Source organism: Xenopus laevis, chromosome 7L, assembly GCF_017654675.1.
Source record: "Xenopus laevis strain J_2021 chromosome 7L, Xenopus_laevis_v10.1, whole genome shotgun sequence".
Taxonomy (NCBI): Eukaryota; Metazoa; Chordata; class Amphibia; order Anura; family Pipidae; genus Xenopus; species Xenopus laevis.
Genome location: NC_054383.1, coordinates 33,158,615 through 33,178,995, shown reverse-complemented (window position 1 = coordinate 33,178,995; position 20,381 = coordinate 33,158,615). Strand labels below are relative to the sequence as shown.

Below are 20,381 nucleotides of genomic sequence, written 5' to 3'. Positions count from 1 at the left end.
CAGTGAGTTTCTGGTAAAACAAGAATTCATATTCTTCTTTTAATTACCATTTGAATGTTGCTAACACAAAACTCGTTTGCCTTCAATAGGAAGTGTGCAAAACAAAGTGGAGAAATAAAGTTAATTGAAAAGTCAAATGTCTAAAATGAGAGAAGACTACCAAAATACATTTAAGAGAAGATTTATCAATATATGAGATTATAGCTAACTACAGAAACCCCCCCTCTTTCTTTTCATTCTTATAGATTTTTAGAAGGGTATTTATCAAATTGTGAACTCCCGTTTTCACCCATTGATAAATATGCTTCTAAAAATCCCATAGGAATCAATAGGAAGTGGATGAGTTTTTCAGTTTAATTTTTTTTTTTAGATTGCAGAAAGATGCAGAATATCATAAATGCTTTAGTTTGTTGGTTAATAACTAGACTCCTAATAATGCTCATTTCTAAAATCTAAGAGGTCTAAAAAGTTTAACTTTATATTGTTAGTTATAAACTCAGTACAATTATATATTGAATTCAAATAAAGATAAATACTCCAAACAAGGATAAAAATGCAATGATATTGTAGGATTTTACAGTGAGCTATAGACATTACTTTATAAAATACTTTGGCTAATTGCATATAGTGATATTCTTATTTGTTCACAAAAAAAACAGGGAAAGCAGAATTTACTACCAAAAAAACACTGACCTAAAGTAGATTAATATAGACACAAGGAGAAAGAGGTTCAGGTACTATAAGTATGTTGGATAAGGACATAGAAAATCATGAAATGTCATTATAGGGGTTATTTACCAAAATCCGAATTTATCTCATATTTTATTTTAAAAAAAACATGACCAAACTCCCATGCTCTATTTGATTTTATTTGTTAATAAAATAACCCGAATTAATCGGATTGTTGAAAAACTCGATAAAAGCAAGCGATTCAGGTTTTGTTAAATTTTTCTGCTTTTCCCCGTATTGCTCAGTTTATTTGAGTTTTTGCCTGAAAACCCTTAAAAAGTCAGATTTTTGGGCTAAGCCTAGTGCAGACCACAATAACTTCAAATTGATATATGTGCTGCTCCCATTGATTATACAGGACCTTGGCAGGTCTGAGATGGTGAATTTTCGGATTTGGGCTTTTTGCAGCATCGGGTATAATAAATCTCGATGTGGAAGCAAGATAGTTAGCACAACTTCATAAATCTTTTCTTTTCTCTTGTGCCGTAGTGCAGGTTCCCCAGTGGCCACTTTCCATTGGCAAATACACAGCACCACTCTATCTTCTTAAAATAATAATACCTTTATTGCAGGCTTCTGGGGCATTAAAGCAACGTTTCAGGCCGCACATGGCCTTTTATCGAATTCGATAAAAGGCCATTTGAGGCCTGAAACGTTGCTGTAATGCCACAGAAGCCTGCAATAAAGGTATTTTTATTTTAAGAAGATTGAGTGGTGCTGTTCCAATTCAATTTTTGCTATAATAAATCTTGAAAAATTCTAGGTTTTTTTTTTCAAGAAAAATTTTAGTTTTTGCCCCAAAAAGCCGACCAGATAAATTTGAGGTTTAGTAAATAACTCCTCTGTCAAGAAACTAATAAATGACTAGGCTAATGTTTCAGTTAAAAGTCATCTTGAGCTAGAGATTTGACAATAGAGTGATTTGGATTTTAGCAGACATTGTTCCTGTATGATAACATTGCTGAGTTGAATGCTATTGTTTTAAGATATATTTTATTGGGACAATGAATTAACATTTAGGGGCAGATTTATCAAGGGTCGAAGTGAAAATTCTAATTTTTGTGTACCTCGACTAGGGAATAGTCCAAATTCGATTTGAATTTGGAAAAAAAGTTAAAAATTTGAATATCGAAATTTATCATGTGTCTCTTTAAAAATTCGACTTCAACCGTTCGCCATCTAATTGCTGTTTTAGCCTATGGGGGGCCTTTGGAGTCAATTGGGGGATTTTGAAAATTCAACTTTTTTGTTACTTTGATTCTAACATTTCAAATTCGAACGAATACACCCTATTCACCCACAGAAAAAAACATTTTTTAATAGATTTCAGCTGGTCTTTTTTTATTCGAATTTCAAAGTTATGGGAGTTGAAAAAAACTCTCATTACTTCGACATTTGACCCTTGATAAATCTACCCCTTAGAGTGGGGATATTATCATGGAGCTTTTGAAAAAGAAAGTTTGTTCGTATCAGGCCACCATAATTGAGAGGTGCAAACTGCAATATACCTAGAAGCATTTTGAAGCATTTGAAATCCTTCTATTAATCAGCCAACTGATGATAAACAACTGTGTTTACTTTACTTAACAAATGGTTTTGTGTTAGTGCAAAATTTTTAGCCAGTGGTAATAAGGGTATAAGCTATGAATGCCATCCATATACATTTTTTTAAGGAATTTGCCATTTTTGGATATCAGAATGTGAATGTTTGTGATAGGGATCTTAAGTCTAAAACAATTTCAATAACCTCATTTTCTATTGATTTTCACTTGCTGTCTACTTCCTCAGTTTAAAACATGCCATAAAAGTAGAATTTCTGTTACAAAGAAATATATTATGATATTGATAGTAATTTGAGTAATAAATACAGGTATGTTATGGATTTAAATATATGTAAACCATGTTATAAAATGTAAACTGACCACTTTTATCAGTCATGTTTCTTTATTATGCATTATCTTCCTAAAACAAGTTTTTGAAAACCCTTTAGGCAAAGGTTAAAACAATTAAAAGCCCATTTCTAAACCAGAATTGTTTTAAGTCTAGGAGGCACGGTTCCTAAAATGCCGTCAAAAAAAGAATGTTGACAAGCAGGTTTGGCAAAGATGTCCTTTATAAGGTGCCTACAGAGTGTACAGCTGGACATCCTCAGCAAAAGAGCAGCCTCTGAAATGGTAAGTGTCACAGCAAAGTAGTAGGCATTTTGTTAAAGTTAAAGTTGCTTGTCAATAATAATCATTTCAATGTGTTACTGTACCAAACAGGATTATGGTGCATAAATCTATAATGTTTTCCTTTGTAGGGCAAGATGTTGTCATATAGCCTGTTGCTTTTTGCACTTGCATTTCCAGCAGGGCACGCTGGTTCATGTGGTGAGTAATGTTAAAGAGAAAAATATGCCTCCAAATTTCAATACATTGATAACTTACTATTGGTCTCTTTTCAATTTTATACATTTACATCTAGCTGTAGCTAAAAACAGATTTTATTGGCATAATCAGTTGTGTGTTTTTATTTTCTGTTCTCCCTTTTGGGTTATATCTGTCAAAACTGGCCAATAGCTTAGAATAGATAAGAATACATAATAGTCCAATCTTTAATAATAGCTTTTAAATAAATTAATCAGTATATTTCTTGTCTGTTAGTAATACTTAGATGTCAAACAAAACAACTATGAATATTAGAATATTATCTTACACTGAGTCTTTATTTCAGAACAAGCTTCAATTTCTGAAAAGAAGGAAAAAATTTTGAACCTTTTGGCATGCTGGACAGAGGGTAATGCAGACAACAGCTTGTCCCGTTCAGGTGGCTCTCCAACTGGTGATATGAACTATGGATACAGGAGCTGCAATGAAATCAAGAGCTCGGACTCAAGGGCTCCTGGTAAGCCTTCCCTGCTTTATGACATCATATCATGTTCTCTATACTTTTTCATTTGTAGCCTTTGTCAGTTTCTTTGCATTACTTATTTTGCCTTATACACTAATGTAGTGTATAATCTATAAAATGATAGCTATAATATTAATAATATTAATGCTTTCTGGGACATCTAGCCATCTCAGCCACTTTGAGGCCAAATTATCCAACAACTAAAAACCACAGTTTAAAGATCTCATGATAGGTTTTAGGGCAGATTTATGAAGGTTCGAATTGTGTTTTCCAGGAAAAATTTGAGGTTATTTTAGAGTCAAAAATCTATTTTCCAGGTTACAAAAATCTCTTTTTGAGATTTATTATACCCTGGGAAATAGCTTGCATCTGAAAATACACCTTCATCTAAAACCTATCAAGGTCATGTAGAAGTCTATTGCTGATGTCCCTTGAACCATTTGAATATGTTTTTTGAGCGATTCAAGTTTTTTCCAACAGAAAACTCGATCAATTCAAGTTTTCCGGTTGTTAACCCTGAAGTCGCTGATTTGAGGTTTTTCTTAAATTAGAAAACATTTGCGAGTTCATTCAAGGGATACAAAACTCTAAAATTCAACCTTTGATAAATAACCCTCTTAATGTAATATGTTTGCATTTATAATGTCCTATTAGATTAGCCAAAGGGGCTCTCAAGAAGTTGAGCAGGTGATTTTAAGTTGTTCTTTAACATCTATTTCTCATGAAATCGCTTTGAATTGATCTAATGTTTTTTTTTTAATGTTCCAGATGGAATATACACATTGGCCACAGAGGATGGTGAGTCCTATCAAACCTTCTGTGATATGACAACTAATGGGGGAGGATGGACCTTGGTGGCCAGTGTCCATGAGAACAACATGTTTGGAAAATGTACTGTGGGTGATCGCTGGTCCACACAGCAGGGAAATATGTTACAAAATCCAGAAGGTGATGGAAACTGGGCAAACTATGCCACTTTTGGGCTACCTGAAGGAGCTACAAGTGATGACTACAAGGTATCAGAATATTAAAGTTGTTAAACAATTATACATGTAAGGGATAAAATGCAGAACCATAGCTAGAGCAGAAGGACATTGTAGGGAGTATTAGTCAGAATATGAGAAAGTGGTGGGAAACATACCTATAGAAATAATCAGCAATATTCCATACCAGTTACAGAATTCATTCCAGAAAGTTTGGCATTCATAACATTTTTAAGATTTCATAATATATATATGATTTCTATTAACGGTATAAATGTATCTGAGTGGTGGTTCTGTCTTGTATCTTTGCAGAATCCTGGCTATTATGACATTGAGGCTAAAAATTTGGCTTTGTGGCATGTGCCCAACAAAACACCAATGGTTATGTGGAGGAATTCATCAATTCTGAGATACCGCACACAGAATGGCTTCCTTACTGAGGAGGGAGGAAATTTGTTTGAACTGTATAAGGTAATAAACGGCCCAAATTTTTTTTAGAAATTATTCATTCCAGTTATATGCGCAATATGTGAATAGCAAAACTTCAGAATACCTTGTTGAGACAAGATCTAAATGCATTTATTTCTCAGCACTATACTTTTCATATTGCTATTAAGGCTAGAGATTAAGGGGCACATTTACTAAGGGTCGAATTTCGAAGTTAAAAAACGTCGAAATTCGACCATCGAATTTGATACTTCGATAGTCGAAGTATTTTTTCGATCGAAACCGGGCGTTTTCGTGCGAAGTAAAAATCGTGTGAATCCTTCGAAATCGAACGATTCGAAGAATCATACAAGGGGGGCACCCCTGAAACGTTGCATGCTGCAATAAACACTTAGCAAGATATAACCTGCTTGCATTACCTGTGTGCCAGTGAGTTCTTGTTGCCGTTGTAGGAGGTCCCCCATAGGCTAAACAGCAATTCGGCAGGTTTAAGGTGGCGAAGTGTCGAAGTCAAAGTTTTTTAAAGAGACAGTACTTTTTTCCGAATGGTCTGGTTTGTGAAGTTTTTTCAATTCGAATCGAATTTTGGTCTATTCGATGGTTGAAGTACCCAAAAATTACTTTGAAATTCGAAGTTTTTGAATTCGAAAATTCACTTCGACCCTCAGTAAATGGGCCCCTAAGAGAAGCTGGACAAAACAGCTATGAAAATTCTATAGAAAGTTTGTTTTGTGTAATGGTAACCATTGAAGAATATAGTAGCCCGTGCCCTGCAGTAGATAATCACTTACTGCCTGTCCATGTTATTTTTCAAGACGGCACACAGCACTGCCTTTGTTTTGTCAGTTTTGCTCAATTTTTTCCTTAATCTAAGGGTAACTGTTAAACTAAAAAAAATCAGATTAAAACTTTTTTCCATTAAAAACTTAGTTTTTACATCTTCATTTCTTTTTCTAGAAATATCCAGTAAAGTATGACATTGGTAAATGCCTAGCAGACAATGGACCCGCTGTACCTGTTGTCTATGACCTTGGAAGTGCAGAGAAGACAGCATCTCTCTACTCCCCTAATGGAAGAAGTAAGACCTTTTTTTACTGTGTCAATTACAGTTATGGAACATGTACAGTGACAGGAGTTGTGTCTCAGTATCTCCACATTAACACAATGTTTATCCTGTTAAACAGGTGAGTTTACACCTGGCTTTGTTCAGTTCCGAGCTGTTAACACTGAGAGGGCTACACTTGCTCTTTGTGCAGGGGTAAAGGTGAAAGGCTGCAATGTAGAACATGTAAGTACACACATACAAAGACAAAATGTATTCTTAATTTCTAAACATATCATGGCAATTCCAATTAACTAATATGTCCAGTTTAAAGGACAAAAGAAGCTAGTACTGTACTGCCTAAATAAAATGAGTATGCTTAAGACAGTAATTGACCAATTCCCTTATTTCAGCACTGCATTGGAGGAGGTGGTTACATCCCAGAGGCAAGTCCCAGACAATGTGGAGACTTTGCAGCCTTGGATTGGGATGGCTATGGGACAAATTTAGGATGGAGTGCAAGCAAACAGATCATTGAGGCAGCTGTGATGCTCTTCTACCGTTAATGTGGTAAAATGCGGTAATCCGTTCTGCCAAATGTTTGCATAGAAAAAAATAAAGTTCTTGAAATATTTCCCTGGACTTTATGTGCATTATTAAGGTTAGGATCAGTGTTACATTAACACTATGGGGGGCCAGTACACATGATCTATGTGTACTGTGATCTGAAGTTATTCCGATGTGCCCACCTCACACAGATGACAGGAAACAGTACAAACAACATTACAAACTCTGCTGATGCAATTACCCATATCAACCACTAATAAATTTGCTTTTATTTTTTAAGTTGTATCAGACTGATCAGAACTAATTGCTGACTGGTTTTGGGTATCAGTACTTGTCCATAGTTTAGTGTATATTAGAAAATTGGCCTCTGTGTCTTTCTAAAATGTTTTTATTAGTGGTTTAATTTCTCAATTTAATGAATAGCAGCATATACCTGTTGTAGATCTCAAGTACAAGTTAATGTGGAACATTGTTTATTGGGTATTAATGGGTATTTCCTTGGGTATTTATCAAGATTTTTAGTAAATTATGCCATCTGTTATTTATGAAATATCAGTTGACAAATAATTAGATATTAGACTTGAAATATACCCTCACTGTTCCTGGCAGGTGATGCATAATTTGTGTATTTATTAAAACATTTTTATGTAGTACTTAAAATCACATTACAGCCAAAACCCAAAGCAAATAACCAGTATAACCAACATTTTTCAGGTGTAGGTAGAACAATGAGATAGTTGGGTTGGTTGCTTTGGGTTATTGCCAAGGTGCAAATTTGCCCAAAATCAATAGAGCCCCAGTGGGTTCAGGTATTCAGATCTAGAAAAAAATTAGTTTAATATGTTAGCGATGATTAAGCAACACCAAGAATAAAGTGGTGTATATAAATAGAGCATAAGAGGATGCACTTCTAATGAAGTAGTTTGCAATGGATTTATTTTGCAAGTCTTGCGTTAAAGATTTGCTTTGTCTACTCTCTGTGTACATAGGTGGACTATTTCCTTATGTCCCATTTGCATCTAAGAATAGTGCCCCCACATGTCTCAGATCAGCTAGCATGGATTCTCTCGCAGATACAATTTATATACTAATTACAAGTTTGTCACGAGCGTCGCCCTCCGGAGCGGCGCATCTCCTCTCTTCGGCATCGCTCCCAAAATGGCCGCCACGTGGGTAGCGGTGCCGACGCAACGACGTTAGGGTGCACCGCCAAAGTGGTGCCAAATTTGTAAATAAAAGTGCACCCAGTTCTAATAGATCCTTGCCCAAGTATAGGAATCTATTGTTATTTAGTTCCTGGCTATCTTTTGTGCTATTTAACTGTTTCTTGGAACTTTTACCCCTGCCTGAACCTGTCTCTTTGAACCTACACTGCCTGCCTTTTGAATTCTTGCCTGGACTTTGACTTAGAGATTACATTAACCCTTGCCTGTACCGTGTGCCTGAACTTTGACCCTAAGGGCTTCCTCCTTGGTGCTGACTCCCCCACTGGGAGCCGATAGGGCCCCTGACAAAGTCATATCAACAACTTTGAGATTCATATATAAAATAGTGAAATGGGGTTCTTAACCAAACAATCTGTAACATTTAAAAGGATTGAAAACTCAACGCCATAGGGAGCGATTTATTAAAATTCATAATTAAAAACTAACAAATTTGAATTATGGTTTCTGAATTTTAATTTTTGGGATTTATTAAGAGTCAAAAACTTTAATGTAAAAATTGGTTATCTAAAAGCTGACAAGTTCATGTAGAAGTCTATGGGGTATATTTATCAAAGAGTGAAGTTAGAGATCGCCACAGTCCTCTAGAGTGAAATTCCGCCACTCTCCATTTATTTCTATGGGATTTTTGGAAGAGTATTTATCAATGGGTGAAAGTGAAAGTTCATCCTTTGATAAATACGCCTTTCAAAATCCCATAAAAATGAATAGAAAGTGGCGGAATTTCAGGCTAGAGGACTGTGACGATCTCTAACTTCACTCTTTTCCATATTAAAAAAATACATATTACTGATTTGAATGTTGCGAAACAAGGCTTTAAGTTACTGGCGGTTATCAAGCAACTTGGAAAACTGTCTGAGCAATTTGATGACTCTCACTTACAGCACTGGCATGCACAGTTTTTCTTGAAAGTTGGTACACTCTTTGAAAATGATGAATAGAATGCTATTTTGCATAGAGTTGGAGACATTTTGCTAAAGTTATCCCACTCATTTTTACAGACCTTTCGAGGGTAAGCTCTCCACTGTGATTGGCTGGAATTCTAGCAAATTTTTGCCAGCCACAGGGGAACTTTTCTGCCAGGTCAGTGCTATATTAAAGAAACAGTTCAGTGTATTTTATGAAGTGGTTTCAGCAATGTTAGACCAGTAGAAACTATTTTATTTATTTTTTTTATTACTTTTTTGTTTGGGCTCCTAAGTTTATCTCAGCAGAAAACTACAGAAATTATTTATGAGATGAAAAACTTTGTGTTTGAAGGAAGATTTAAGAGAACTGTAAAATAACCTATAGCTAGTAATCCATAGCAACCAAACCAAAAATATTATTTTTCAAACAGCCGACCAGTAAATGCTAGCTGCTGATTGGTTGCTATGGGTTACTAGACATGTATAAAATGTAAAACTCTGAAAACAAGCACCTCTTCCTCAGACACAATTGCCTCCACCGGAACTGAGCAGAAGGGAGATTTATACTGCTGTCAAAATCTCCTGTCCAGTCCGCAGTAGAAATGTGAGTACCTTCAGCCATTCTAGTCCTGGGCCTTTGTGTCCTGTCCACAAATCCAGGCCTGAGCAGAAGACTGCACCAGTCCAGGGTATTTCTGTAGAAGCTCATTGGCGTAATCTTCTTCCTCTCCAGTTCGCCTTCATACTGCTGCGTATGCGCCTGTCTAGACCTGAACGAACAGAAAACGGCAATAAGGAACTTCTATAGAAATACTGGGGGTCAGTGCAGTTTTATCGTAATAAAAACAAAGCATAAAAAAATCAAACGCACTGCTGAATTAAGACAGGAATAAACTATGAAATCCAGATCTACAATTTGCTGCACCTCAACACATCTATTCACTGATGTCTCCATGTATTCATGCATTTCTTCACTGTTCTTTTTAAAACCAATGCCTTTTTATGATATACAGAACGTCACCTTAAAGGTAAACTATACCCTCGAACAATGTAGGTCTCTATAAAAAGATATTGCAGGTCATATGTAAAACCCGGCTTCATATAAATAAACCATTTTCATAATAATATTCTTTTTTTAGTAGTATGTAAAATTGGTTAATCCTAAGTAGAAAATTGCCATCTGTTGCTCAAGTATTCATTTTGGGAGTATAGTCTTCCTTTAATCCTTCTCTCTTGATGCTCCTTACCATTGAAAAATTCATCCTTTGCACTTATGCCACAACCACTATGAATGGCTGCATTTATTACTCTCCCATTTGTGTATGTGACCTATGTGTGCACTTAGGTCTCTGACACACATCATTTATAGCTGCACTCCTGTTGATTTTTGTGTTTTTCTGTGTTCCACAACATCGAAATGCAGATGGTCACTTGCCAGAGTTTCCAAATTTTATACACAAGAATACATATTATACCTGAAACCAGATAAAACTGTGCATGTTCAATAGTATCTGTGTTTAGCACTTACCTGCAGTGTATAGTCCCCATAGAACGGATAGAGGTCAGTTATAGGGGTTGTTCGCCTTTAAATTAGCTTTTAGTATGATGTAGAGAGTGATATTCTGAGACAATTTGCAATTGGTTGTAATATTTGTTGATCTTGAATTATTTCTCTTTTTATTTAGAAGCTCTCCAGTTTGCAGTTTCAGCAATCTGGTTGCGAGGGTCCAAATTACCCTAGCAAGCATGCATTGACATAAATAAGAGACAATAATATAAAAAGGAGAGGCATGAATACAAAGTAATATAAAGTAACAATAACAACAAATGTAGCCTTACAGAGTATTTGTTTTAGATGAGGTCAGTGACTCCCATTTGAAAACTGGAAATAGCCAGGAAGAAGGCAATTCAAAAACTATAAAAAAGTATAAATGAAGGCCATTTAAAAAAAGTTGTTTAGAATAGGCATTCTATAATATAATAAAAGTTAACCTAACTGTGAACTACCCCTTAAATTCCAGAATTCCCATACAGTGGAATGCACAAAATATCCACCACATGGGAGCGCAGTTACAAACACTCACTATTGTTTCCCCTGCTACACCACCCCCAAATATCTTCCATTTTCAGATAAAACTTTTGTTCCAGGGGGCTGTTGGAGAGTGCCCTACGGAGCATATAAAACACACAGTACATAAACCATATTAGTGTTTTATTTCACATCAGTCATGTTGCCTTTCAAACTAGCCAGCTAGAAAATGAGTAATGCATGTGTACAACTCAAGGCTGCATGGAATACATACTTACTTTAGGTCACAATTGCTACATTGCATTTCACAGCGGTCAGTCATTTTGCGAGATTGTAACCTCACACATTTAAATATGCGCAGTGATGCTTGAATGGTGCAGCCATTTGGGGGAGTGACGGAGAAAGAATGAGAAAAACATGTTATTTTTTTCTGCTGGTTACCAGCAATACCTGCAATGGATACAGTAATATCTGTATATATCACCACCATTAATTAATCAAATGTAAAAATCATTTATGATCTTTCTTCAGAGTTTCAAAAATAAAAAAAATTCTGGCTGCTAGCAAAACCTGCTAACATCAGAAGCTCTTCCTCCAATTTTTTTCATCTAAGGGCCTGATGAACTTGAGATTGTCTATGACTAAGTGCTAGGTAAGCATGAAACGCGTTAGGCGCCATAAGGGGATTATTTGATATTTTATAAGATGTAATAAAATTGTACTTTTTAACTTACAAGCATGCTTTGGAATTTTTTTTAAGATATATGGCTATACCTCTTTTGGTCACTAGAGGACTCCAGCATGCTACAATAATGTTTACTAGGCTCCAAGTTTACTAAAATAGTCCTGATGAACTTAAGTCATCTTTAAATTATATTTTGCATTTTCAGGCTCTATTTGTTATTGTGGCGCCAGAGAGACCCAGTGTTTTTGTGCAAACAAAGGCCAGATTTGTCACAATTTCATGACAGACCTAGGGCAAATTTAGTAGCACCCGGCCGTGCGGCCCTATTGCCCACCTGCACTACCCTCAGCGGGCACACAAGCGCATGCAAGCAATCGCTTGAGCACTGGGGAGCAGAGCGTCCCATAGAGCGACTGGGCAGCATGCCGTCCCTAATAAGTTGCCACCCTAGGCCCGGTCCTTTGTGGCCTCGCCACAAATCAGGGCCTGTTCGTTGGGCCAAAAATCTTATACGAATACGTAAGGGCGACGATTTGAAGGCAGTCTTTAGTATCAGAGATGGGCAATGTGAGTACCTGGTAATGTCCTTAAGGGTCTGCAATGTCAGAAGTTGTGATTGATATTTGCAGAGACTTATTGTAGCAGTGAGTGATAGTTTACTTGGATGACATCCATTTCTTCTCTAAATATTCGAACCAGTGGTTCCAGGTTCAAAAAGTACTTTCTCGAGATATGTGTCTTCAAAGTCCCTAAAGTCTTCTTCCTGGGCTATATAATTTTCAAAGATTGATTTCAGGTTGTCCCAGCTAAAGTCTCTGCTGCCCATAATTGGTCTCTTCCTACCTGCACAAATGCTACCCAGAGATGTATTGGCTTTACCAATTACTATAAACAGTTCATCTCCTTACAAATTACTCCTCACTTAGCTTTTATCTACAAAAGAAGGAGACCCAGAGTGTGGTCACTAGAGTTTTAAGAGGTCTTTGCCTCTACTCCCATCCTCAAGCACCATGATCCTTGTCTGCCTTTTTCATCAAGGTTGATGCATCAGATATAGATACTGGAGCATACTATGCTAGAGGCAAGAGTCCATTTAGCAATGACATGCCTATTTTTCCTAGAATTACAATACTGGCTCCAGAGAACTTTGCAGAGTGCTATCATAAAATACTAGACTGGATTTCAGTGGTTGAAGTGGGGTGGGATGTGGCAGGACACATCTAACCACTTAGTTTCCCCCCAATATCCCTCCTAGATGCAATTATTTAGCATAATGTCTCATTATATGCTGGGAACTGTGTCTTGCAATACTGGGGCCGCTGTTCCCTTAAATGCTTTGGTCGATGTGTCTTGAAATGCTACGGCTGCTTTGTCTTGAAATGTCAAGTCTGCTGCCTCCTTAGACCCAGTGTCTAACAAAGTGGTGGGGCACTATGTTATGATTTGTTGTGGGTACTGCTGTGGTGTTGGCCCCATTATAAGGCTGTAGAGCATTGGCTCAGTGGGCCCAATTGGAAGTCCAGTTGGGGCCAAATTTAGGATGAATGCTTACTTATATTTAATTTAAGATTTGGAGAGAAAACAATAGCTTCCCTGAATATTTGTATACATCTTGGCAAATAGCGAATGTAAATCTTTTCATGTAAACTTAATTAAAAGTAAATGGGGCCCTGAGCAAGTGTCCCTTAAAGGGGTTGTTCATCTTTGAGCTAACATTTAGGGGCAGATTTACTAAAGGGCAAAGTGACTAAAGCTGGTGAAGATTCGCCAGCATTACAGTTTTCAGGGACTTTGCCGATTTACTAACGGGCCCAGGCGTCACTTCGCTAGTGAAGGAGATAGACGCTATCGGTGATTCGCACTCTATCGCCAGTAAAATTTTTGCTCTGGCGAATGGACGTTACTCCACAAATTCACTAAGATGCGGATTTTACTGAAAATTACCTCTTTCACCAGACTTGCCTTTGCCAGCTCAGATCAGGCGAAGTGCACTGGAGTACATAGATCTTCCTCAATCTTCCTCACATCATATTTTTTTAGTGGAAATATGGGTAAATGTGTTCTCCCATACATTTCCTAACATATGTAACATGTAACTTTACAGTGGGCTCATGTGTAGGGCAATATAACAACTCTATTTTTTTTACTAAGGTTCCCTGGACTTGTGTAATGTAATGTATTTGTGCAACATATACGTCCATTCTACTTTATAATTTCCCATCGTATGCAAATTAGGCTGAGCTAAGACCTCTAACGAGGTTGGCATAATTGAACGCTAGCGCATCTTCGCTTTGATTTGCTCGCAAATTCGCTAACGTACAGGGCCCTAGACGCAACTTCGCATTTTAGTAAATTAGCGTTGTCTGAGTGAATTTTCACCTGGCAAAGTGTTGCGATGGCTGCGAAGCTGTCGCTGGTGAATTTTCGCTAAATTTACCCCTTAATATGATGTAGAAAGTGATATTCTGAGACAATTTGCAACTGGTTTTCATTTTTTACTATTTGTGCTTTTTGAGTTATTTAACTTTTTATTCAGCAGCTCTCCAGTTTGCAGTTTCAGCAATGTGGTTGCTAGGGTCCAAAGTACGAATATGAATATGAGGGGGCCAGAATAGAAAGATGAGTATTAAAAAAGTAGCAATAATAATACATTTGTAGCCTTACAGAGCATTTGTTTTTTAGATGGGTCAGTGACCCCCATTTGAAAGCTGGGAAGAGTTGCTTATAATTGGCCATTCTATTACATACTAAAAGTTAACTTAAACGCGAACCACTCCTTTAAGGGGGCTCCAACTAATAGAATCCAAAAACTCTTGGCTAGAAATGCAGATGAGTAACTGGTTTTCTTGAGCAAGCTGACTATTCAGAATACTAATGTGATCTATTTTGTATCCTACTGTTTTTGTAAAACTTGATTCTTTATTGTTATAAATTCCATATACACTAGATGGTGATGCTGTGGGGAATTGTTCTGAAATATACAGATTTTTTGTCAATTTTATACTCAAGAATTAACATTATCTGGATTGAACATCACAAAAAATTTAATCTCCGCATGTCTGGTGTGCACTAATTTCTGTTTACTGTATAATAGAAAGCCACATTGAGCTGTGGCAAGCAAGTAGCACCCAGCTGTATGTAGCTGCTCTTTAAGTTTGCTTGTCAATGTATGAAGGTTTCTCTACCTTGTCCTCTTAATGAGGCTTTAAATGAGGCTTTAAATGGGCCTGTCACCTACACATAGGAAGCTGTATTATAAAAGTCCGTTGCAAATTAAACATAGAACCCAAATAATTTTTTTTTCATTAAAGCATCCATACTTGTTATAAAGGTTTTTTTTAATATTTGAGCTGTCAATCAAACATTACCTGCCCCGCCTCTATGCCAGAGGCATAGAGGTGGGGCCGTCAGTTATTCAATTTCCATTCTGAAATTCCTATATGTCACTGCACTCCTCACATTCCCCCTTCTCTCTTTGCTTTCTATAAATGTGTAGGGTACTACACATGGGCATTAGACCCCCATTCTGGTGCATACATAATGGAATCATTTCTTAGGGTGACAGGTCCCCTTTAAGATATGTTTTAAGTCAAACAAACAAAACAACCTCCAATTAAACCTTTACTTGTTCACTAAATATTAAACAAACTTTTGTATTAAACCACTTTTGTTTCATTATTGATCTGACAATATGGAAAGCCATCTTAATTTTGGTAAATCAGTAGTTTTCATCTTTAACAGGCTGTTAACAATATGAAAACATATTTAAAATAAATATTCTTGCTTTCATAATACTACTGATACGCTGGTGCTTAGATGGTATGGGAACGCAATGCTAAAAATTAAACAGATACTTTTGTATTAAACCACTTTTGTGGCACTATCTGCCCCGCTCACCAACCTCGCTCGGAAATTCGATCCACCAAAAATCCACTTGCCTGCTCGCTAATGTGCAAGCCTGAGTTACAGAAGTAGGGGAAATGCAGCAGCCTTTCAATTCGATGGATTTAATCGTTTGATCATTCGATTTTACTTCGACCGCAGGATACCCAAATTCGATGAAAAAAACTTCGACTTCGATATTCGAAGTCGAAGTATTTCAATTCGATGGTCGAATTTTGAAGTATTTTTAACTTCGAAATTCGACCCTTGATAAATCTGCCCCTAGAGGTATGGGTATGCAAATAAGTAGTTTAATAAAGCATATAATTATAACAATGTATAATTACAAAGTCATTAAAACATATAATTTAGTACTGTACATACCAAACAGTGTCCCAGAAAAAAACAGCAACAAGCCTGACTGCAGCTTTTTTTTCTGGGACACTGTGTTTGGTATATCCGAATGATATGTTTTAATTACTTTGTAATTATACATTGTTGTAATGATCTGCTTTATTAAACCACTTATTTGCATACCTTATGTGTCTGTATTAATGATGTGGTGTGCAGAGTGACTTTTTATAACCTGTATTCAGGGTTCTAGAAAACAGAAAGCACTAATGACACAACACAATATGGACAATGCCTAACTATACCAATCCGCTTAATGTAGCGTTGGGTGCAAAACATTGGTATATACTTCAAACATGTGCTTCTCATGCAAAAACATTTGCAGAGCCTCCAGTAATGGCCTATCAATGTAATAAAAACATACAGTATGTTATATATTAATAAAGGCTAACATTCACCCTTTACAACAGAGGAGACAAATGTTTCCGGGCCAGCTAATTGCAACAATATTACAATAGAGCCTTTTTTTACCCACCCACAAATTAATATTAAAAAATACTAAACATGCAATTCCTCTTATGTGGTCTATATAATAAAATGCCCCTGAGACTTGGCCTATGTGGGGGAAACAAAGCAAAAGAAAAAAGAATGCATAAAGCAACATAAATCTAATATCTGCTGTTCATATACACATATATACACAAAAACATAGTCAGTACGCTATCAAGTGATAGATGATGTGGGACCCCTTAAACGAGGGGGTGATAGAGTTGTTTGCCTTAAGAAACTTGAGATGAAATGAATATACTCTGACTCCGAGAGGGTTGAACGGGGAGTATATTCCTATGTAATTTATTTAATACGTAATATAAGTTGTTTTTATTTACTTATGCTTTTTGTGTAATAATTGTAAAAGTTGTATTCTCTTTTGTTTTGACAGTTCATGTTCTTGGGATGACCCAAGATATGAGCAAATCGTGTCAAGATGTAATTAAAATGTATGAATGTGTTTTAATTATGGGCAAAAGTAGCCTTTATAATATTACGTGATTTACACTTTGGACTATGGGAAAAAGCGATGGATCACTTGATAATGGAACTTTTTTGTTTGACTATAAACACTTAGGGGGAAATTTACTAAAGTGGCTGTCATTTTGGCACTTCGCCGATTTACTAACGGTAGCTGGCGTAATTTCACGCAACTTTTGGCGCAACTTTTGGCACAACTTTGCACTCTAACGCCAGGCAAATTTTCGGTCTGGCGAAAGAGCGCTACTACGCAAATTCACTAAGTCTTTGATTTTACTGACCGTTACCTCTATCGCCAGACTTGCCTTCCCCACCTCAGACCAGGCGAAGTGCAATAGAGTAAATAGGAATTCCTCAGAAAAAAGTTGAAAACCTTTCTAAGTCCCAAAGAACGCTTGCGTTTTTTTGGGGTAACCTCCTTCCCCCCTACATTTGCTAACATATGGCACTTAAACTATACTGTGGGCACATGTGTAGGGCATTATAACAACTTTATATAATTTTATTAAGGTTCCGTGGCCTTGTGTAGTGTAATGTATTTGCTGTAGCATATATGGCCATTGTACTTAAACCACTATATGCTAATTAACCAATGTTTGCAAACTTCGAACTGCTGAGAGTAATTTCACTTGTCCAGGCGAATTTATGCCTGGTGAAGTGTTGCGATGTGCGTGAAGCCATTGCTGGCGAATTTTCGCTGGTTAGTGAATTTGCCCAAGTTGGTTGGGAAAAAACTTGATAAAATCAAGCGGAAACCCAAATCGTACAAATATTTCTTTGGTGCCCTAAATGCTAGATTTTTAGGGGTATTGCCCAAAAACCCTGAATTTTCAGATGAAACCTAGCGCAAACCACAATGGGGCAAATTCCCTAAGCTTCGCAGCCATCGCAACACTTCGCCAGGCGTAAATTCGCAGGTCAACGCCAATTCACTAAAATGCAAAGTTGCGTCCAGGGTGCCGAGCGCTGGCGAATTTCCGCTACAGTTATTTCAGCAATCAAAGCGAAGATGTGCTAGCATTGCCTAATCTGCATACGGCGGGAAATGATAAAGTTACATGGACGTACATGTTTCAGCAAATACATTATATTACACAAGTCCAGGGAACCTTAATAAATGAAATAGAGTTGTTATAATGCCCTACACATGAGCCCAGTGTATAGTATATGTTCCATATTATTATAAAATGTAGGGGGTTACCCAGTTACCCAAAAAAAAAAATTTACAGATCTTTTCAGGCTATCACTCTGAAAAAGGAAAAGACGCCAGTGCTTTTTGGGAAAAATTTTGCACTAAAAATTGAGGAAGCCCTATGCATTCCATTGCACTTCATCTGAAAATCTTCAAAAGACATGGTGCACTTGCGAGGCCAAAACCATACTTTTATTGTACAAACATCATTAAAATCATGGAGCGCACAGACTTGACATGCTTGACGCGTTTCGTGGACCAAACCACTTCCTCAAGAGCATGATTAGTTTAACTGCACCTGAACATTTTAAAAGGCTCTTAGATCACACCTCCTAAAAACATTAACCCTATATAGTATCTCGTTGCTAGGGGATATTAAGGTAGGAAGGTTTGGATTATAATATCTATATGTGAACAAAATATATATCATATACATTTATCAATAAATCGATGCCCTGTTCAAGGTCTTCAAATTTAGGCAGAAGGGCTAATAGGTTATTATTCAAATAGCACATGCAAAATAGAACATGCAAAATAGAATATACCTATGTTAAATGCCAGGACTGAAAATCAAGATTAAATATACATTGTACCAACTCAGTAATAAATCATGCAATAATAATAAGTAAAATCCTAAAATAATAATTTAATATCTATAAATATTTATGTAATTTATTTGCGTGTATATTTTCAAGAGAGGATAAAAAGGATAGAAGCAGGCAAAATGGGGATACCTAATGGGACTTCAAAAGAAACATGTCAGTTCCCAATCACGATTCAAACCTCCATTGGTTTCTATAGTTCTAAGCTGGTAAATCCAGAACACCTCTAATTTAGAAAGGGTTTTACTTTTATCCCCCCGGCGTATGTTCCAATTAGGGCTGTCTATAATCTGAAATGTGAAATTTGATATTTTAGCATGATGTTTAATAATGTGTTTGGCTATCGCAGTTTTGGCATCACCTCTCTCTGCGGCTGATAAATGTTCCAAGAACAGGAGGAAATTTGTTTGAACTATACAAGGTAAGAAATGTACAGTAGTAGTCAGTGCCCTGCAGTAGCAAATCACAGCACTGCCTTTGTTTTTTCAGTTTGGCTCAATTTTGTCTGTAATGTAAGGGTAACTGTTAAACCAATTTACTGAAAACTTTTTGCCAATAAAAACTTAGTTAATACATCTGCATTTCATTTTCTAGAAATATCCAGTAAAGTATAATATTGGTATATACTCTACTCCCCTAATAGAAGTAAGACCTTTTTTTACTGTGTCAATTACAGTTATGGAACATGTACAGTGGTAGGAGTTTTGTCTCAGTATCTCACATTTACCACAATTGTTATCTTGTTAAACAGGTGAGTTTACACCTGGCTTTGTTCAGTTCCGAGCTGTTAATTCTGAGAGGGCTACACTTGCTCTTTGTGCAGGGGTAAAGGTGAAAGGCTGCAATGTTGAACATGTAAGTACACACATACAAAGGAAAAATGTATTCTTACTTTCTAAACATATCATGGCAATTCCAACTAATATGCCCAATTTAAAGGACAAAAATAAGCAAAGATTAAACTGAAATAAATAAAATGAGTATGCTTAAGACATTAATTGCCCAATTCCCTTATTTCAGCACTGCATTGGAGGAGGTGGTTACATCCCCGAGGCAAGTCCCAGAGAATGTGGAGACATTGCAGCCTTTGATTTGGATGGCTGGATGGCTATGGGACACAGTCACACGTAGGATGGAGTGTAAGCAAAGAGATGACCGAGGCAGCTGTGCTGCTCTTCTACCGTTAATGTGGTAAACCATTCTGCCAAATGTTTACAACATAAAAAAAAATAGAAGTGTTAAAATATTTCCCTGGACTTTATGTGCATTATTACGATTAGGGTCAGTGTTACATTAACACTATAGGGGACCAGTACACATGGTCCATGTGTACTGTGTTCTAAAGTTATTTCCATGTGCCCACCTCACACAGTTAACAGGAAAATTGAAAAAGATCTTTGCAGTCATTAACCTGTGCATGCCCGGATTTGTGGAAAGGCCACCTAGGTCCGGGCCTGGGGTGGAAGGGGGTGGCATGCTGCCCAACCACACCCACATTGGTTCAAAATCATAGGGGGATGCGCTGGAGATACAATCATTTATTAAATTTCCCGTGCACCAATCCCCATTGCTCCAGTCCAGATGATAAAAATTTGCACGAATAAAGGGGAGGGGACAGGGGCGACGAATGGCAGTGGGACTAGGGGCGCCCACTATGTAAATCCGGCACTGAACCTGTGCTGATGCAATTATCCATATCAACCACTAACATATTTGCTTTTATTTTTTGTAAGTTGAATCTGACTAATTGCTGATTGGTTTTGGGTATCAGTACTGGTGCACAGTATAATGTGTATTAGCAAATTGACCACTTACATGTT

At 36.8% G+C, this 20,381-nt stretch overlaps 1 protein-coding gene across 2 annotated transcripts; it reads left to right on the top strand.

The window, feature by feature from the left end:
• Positions 1–2,819: 2,819 nt before the first annotated feature.
• itln1.L (intelectin 1 L homeolog) lies at positions 2,820–19,771 on the top strand. 2 transcript variants are annotated; one of them, XM_018224362.2, is made up of 8 exons: positions 2,820–2,903; positions 3,032–3,101; positions 3,445–3,615; positions 4,390–4,637; positions 4,917–5,075; positions 6,009–6,129; positions 19,313–19,416; positions 19,582–19,771. In XM_018224362.2, exons 1-8 carry the CDS (start codon positions 2,835–2,837, stop codon positions 19,690–19,692), a joined length of 1,053 nt encoding a protein of 350 aa, XP_018079851.1. In that variant the 5' UTR covers positions 2,820–2,834; the 3' UTR covers positions 19,693–19,771.
• The last annotated feature ends 610 nt before the right edge of the window (positions 19,772–20,381 follow it).

Coding starts and splice junctions, on each gene's coding strand:
- itln1.L (XM_018224362.2), top strand. CDS start 2,835: ATGTCCTTTATAAGGTGCCTACAGAGTGTACAGCTGGACATCCTCAGC. Junction 3,102..3,444: donor AGGGCACGCTGGTTCATGTG/GTGAGTAATGTT, acceptor TCTTTATTTCAG/AACAAGCTTCAATTTCTGAA. Junction 19,417..19,581: donor AAGGCTGCAATGTTGAACAT/GTAAGTACACAC, acceptor CCCTTATTTCAG/CACTGCATTGGAGGAGGTGG.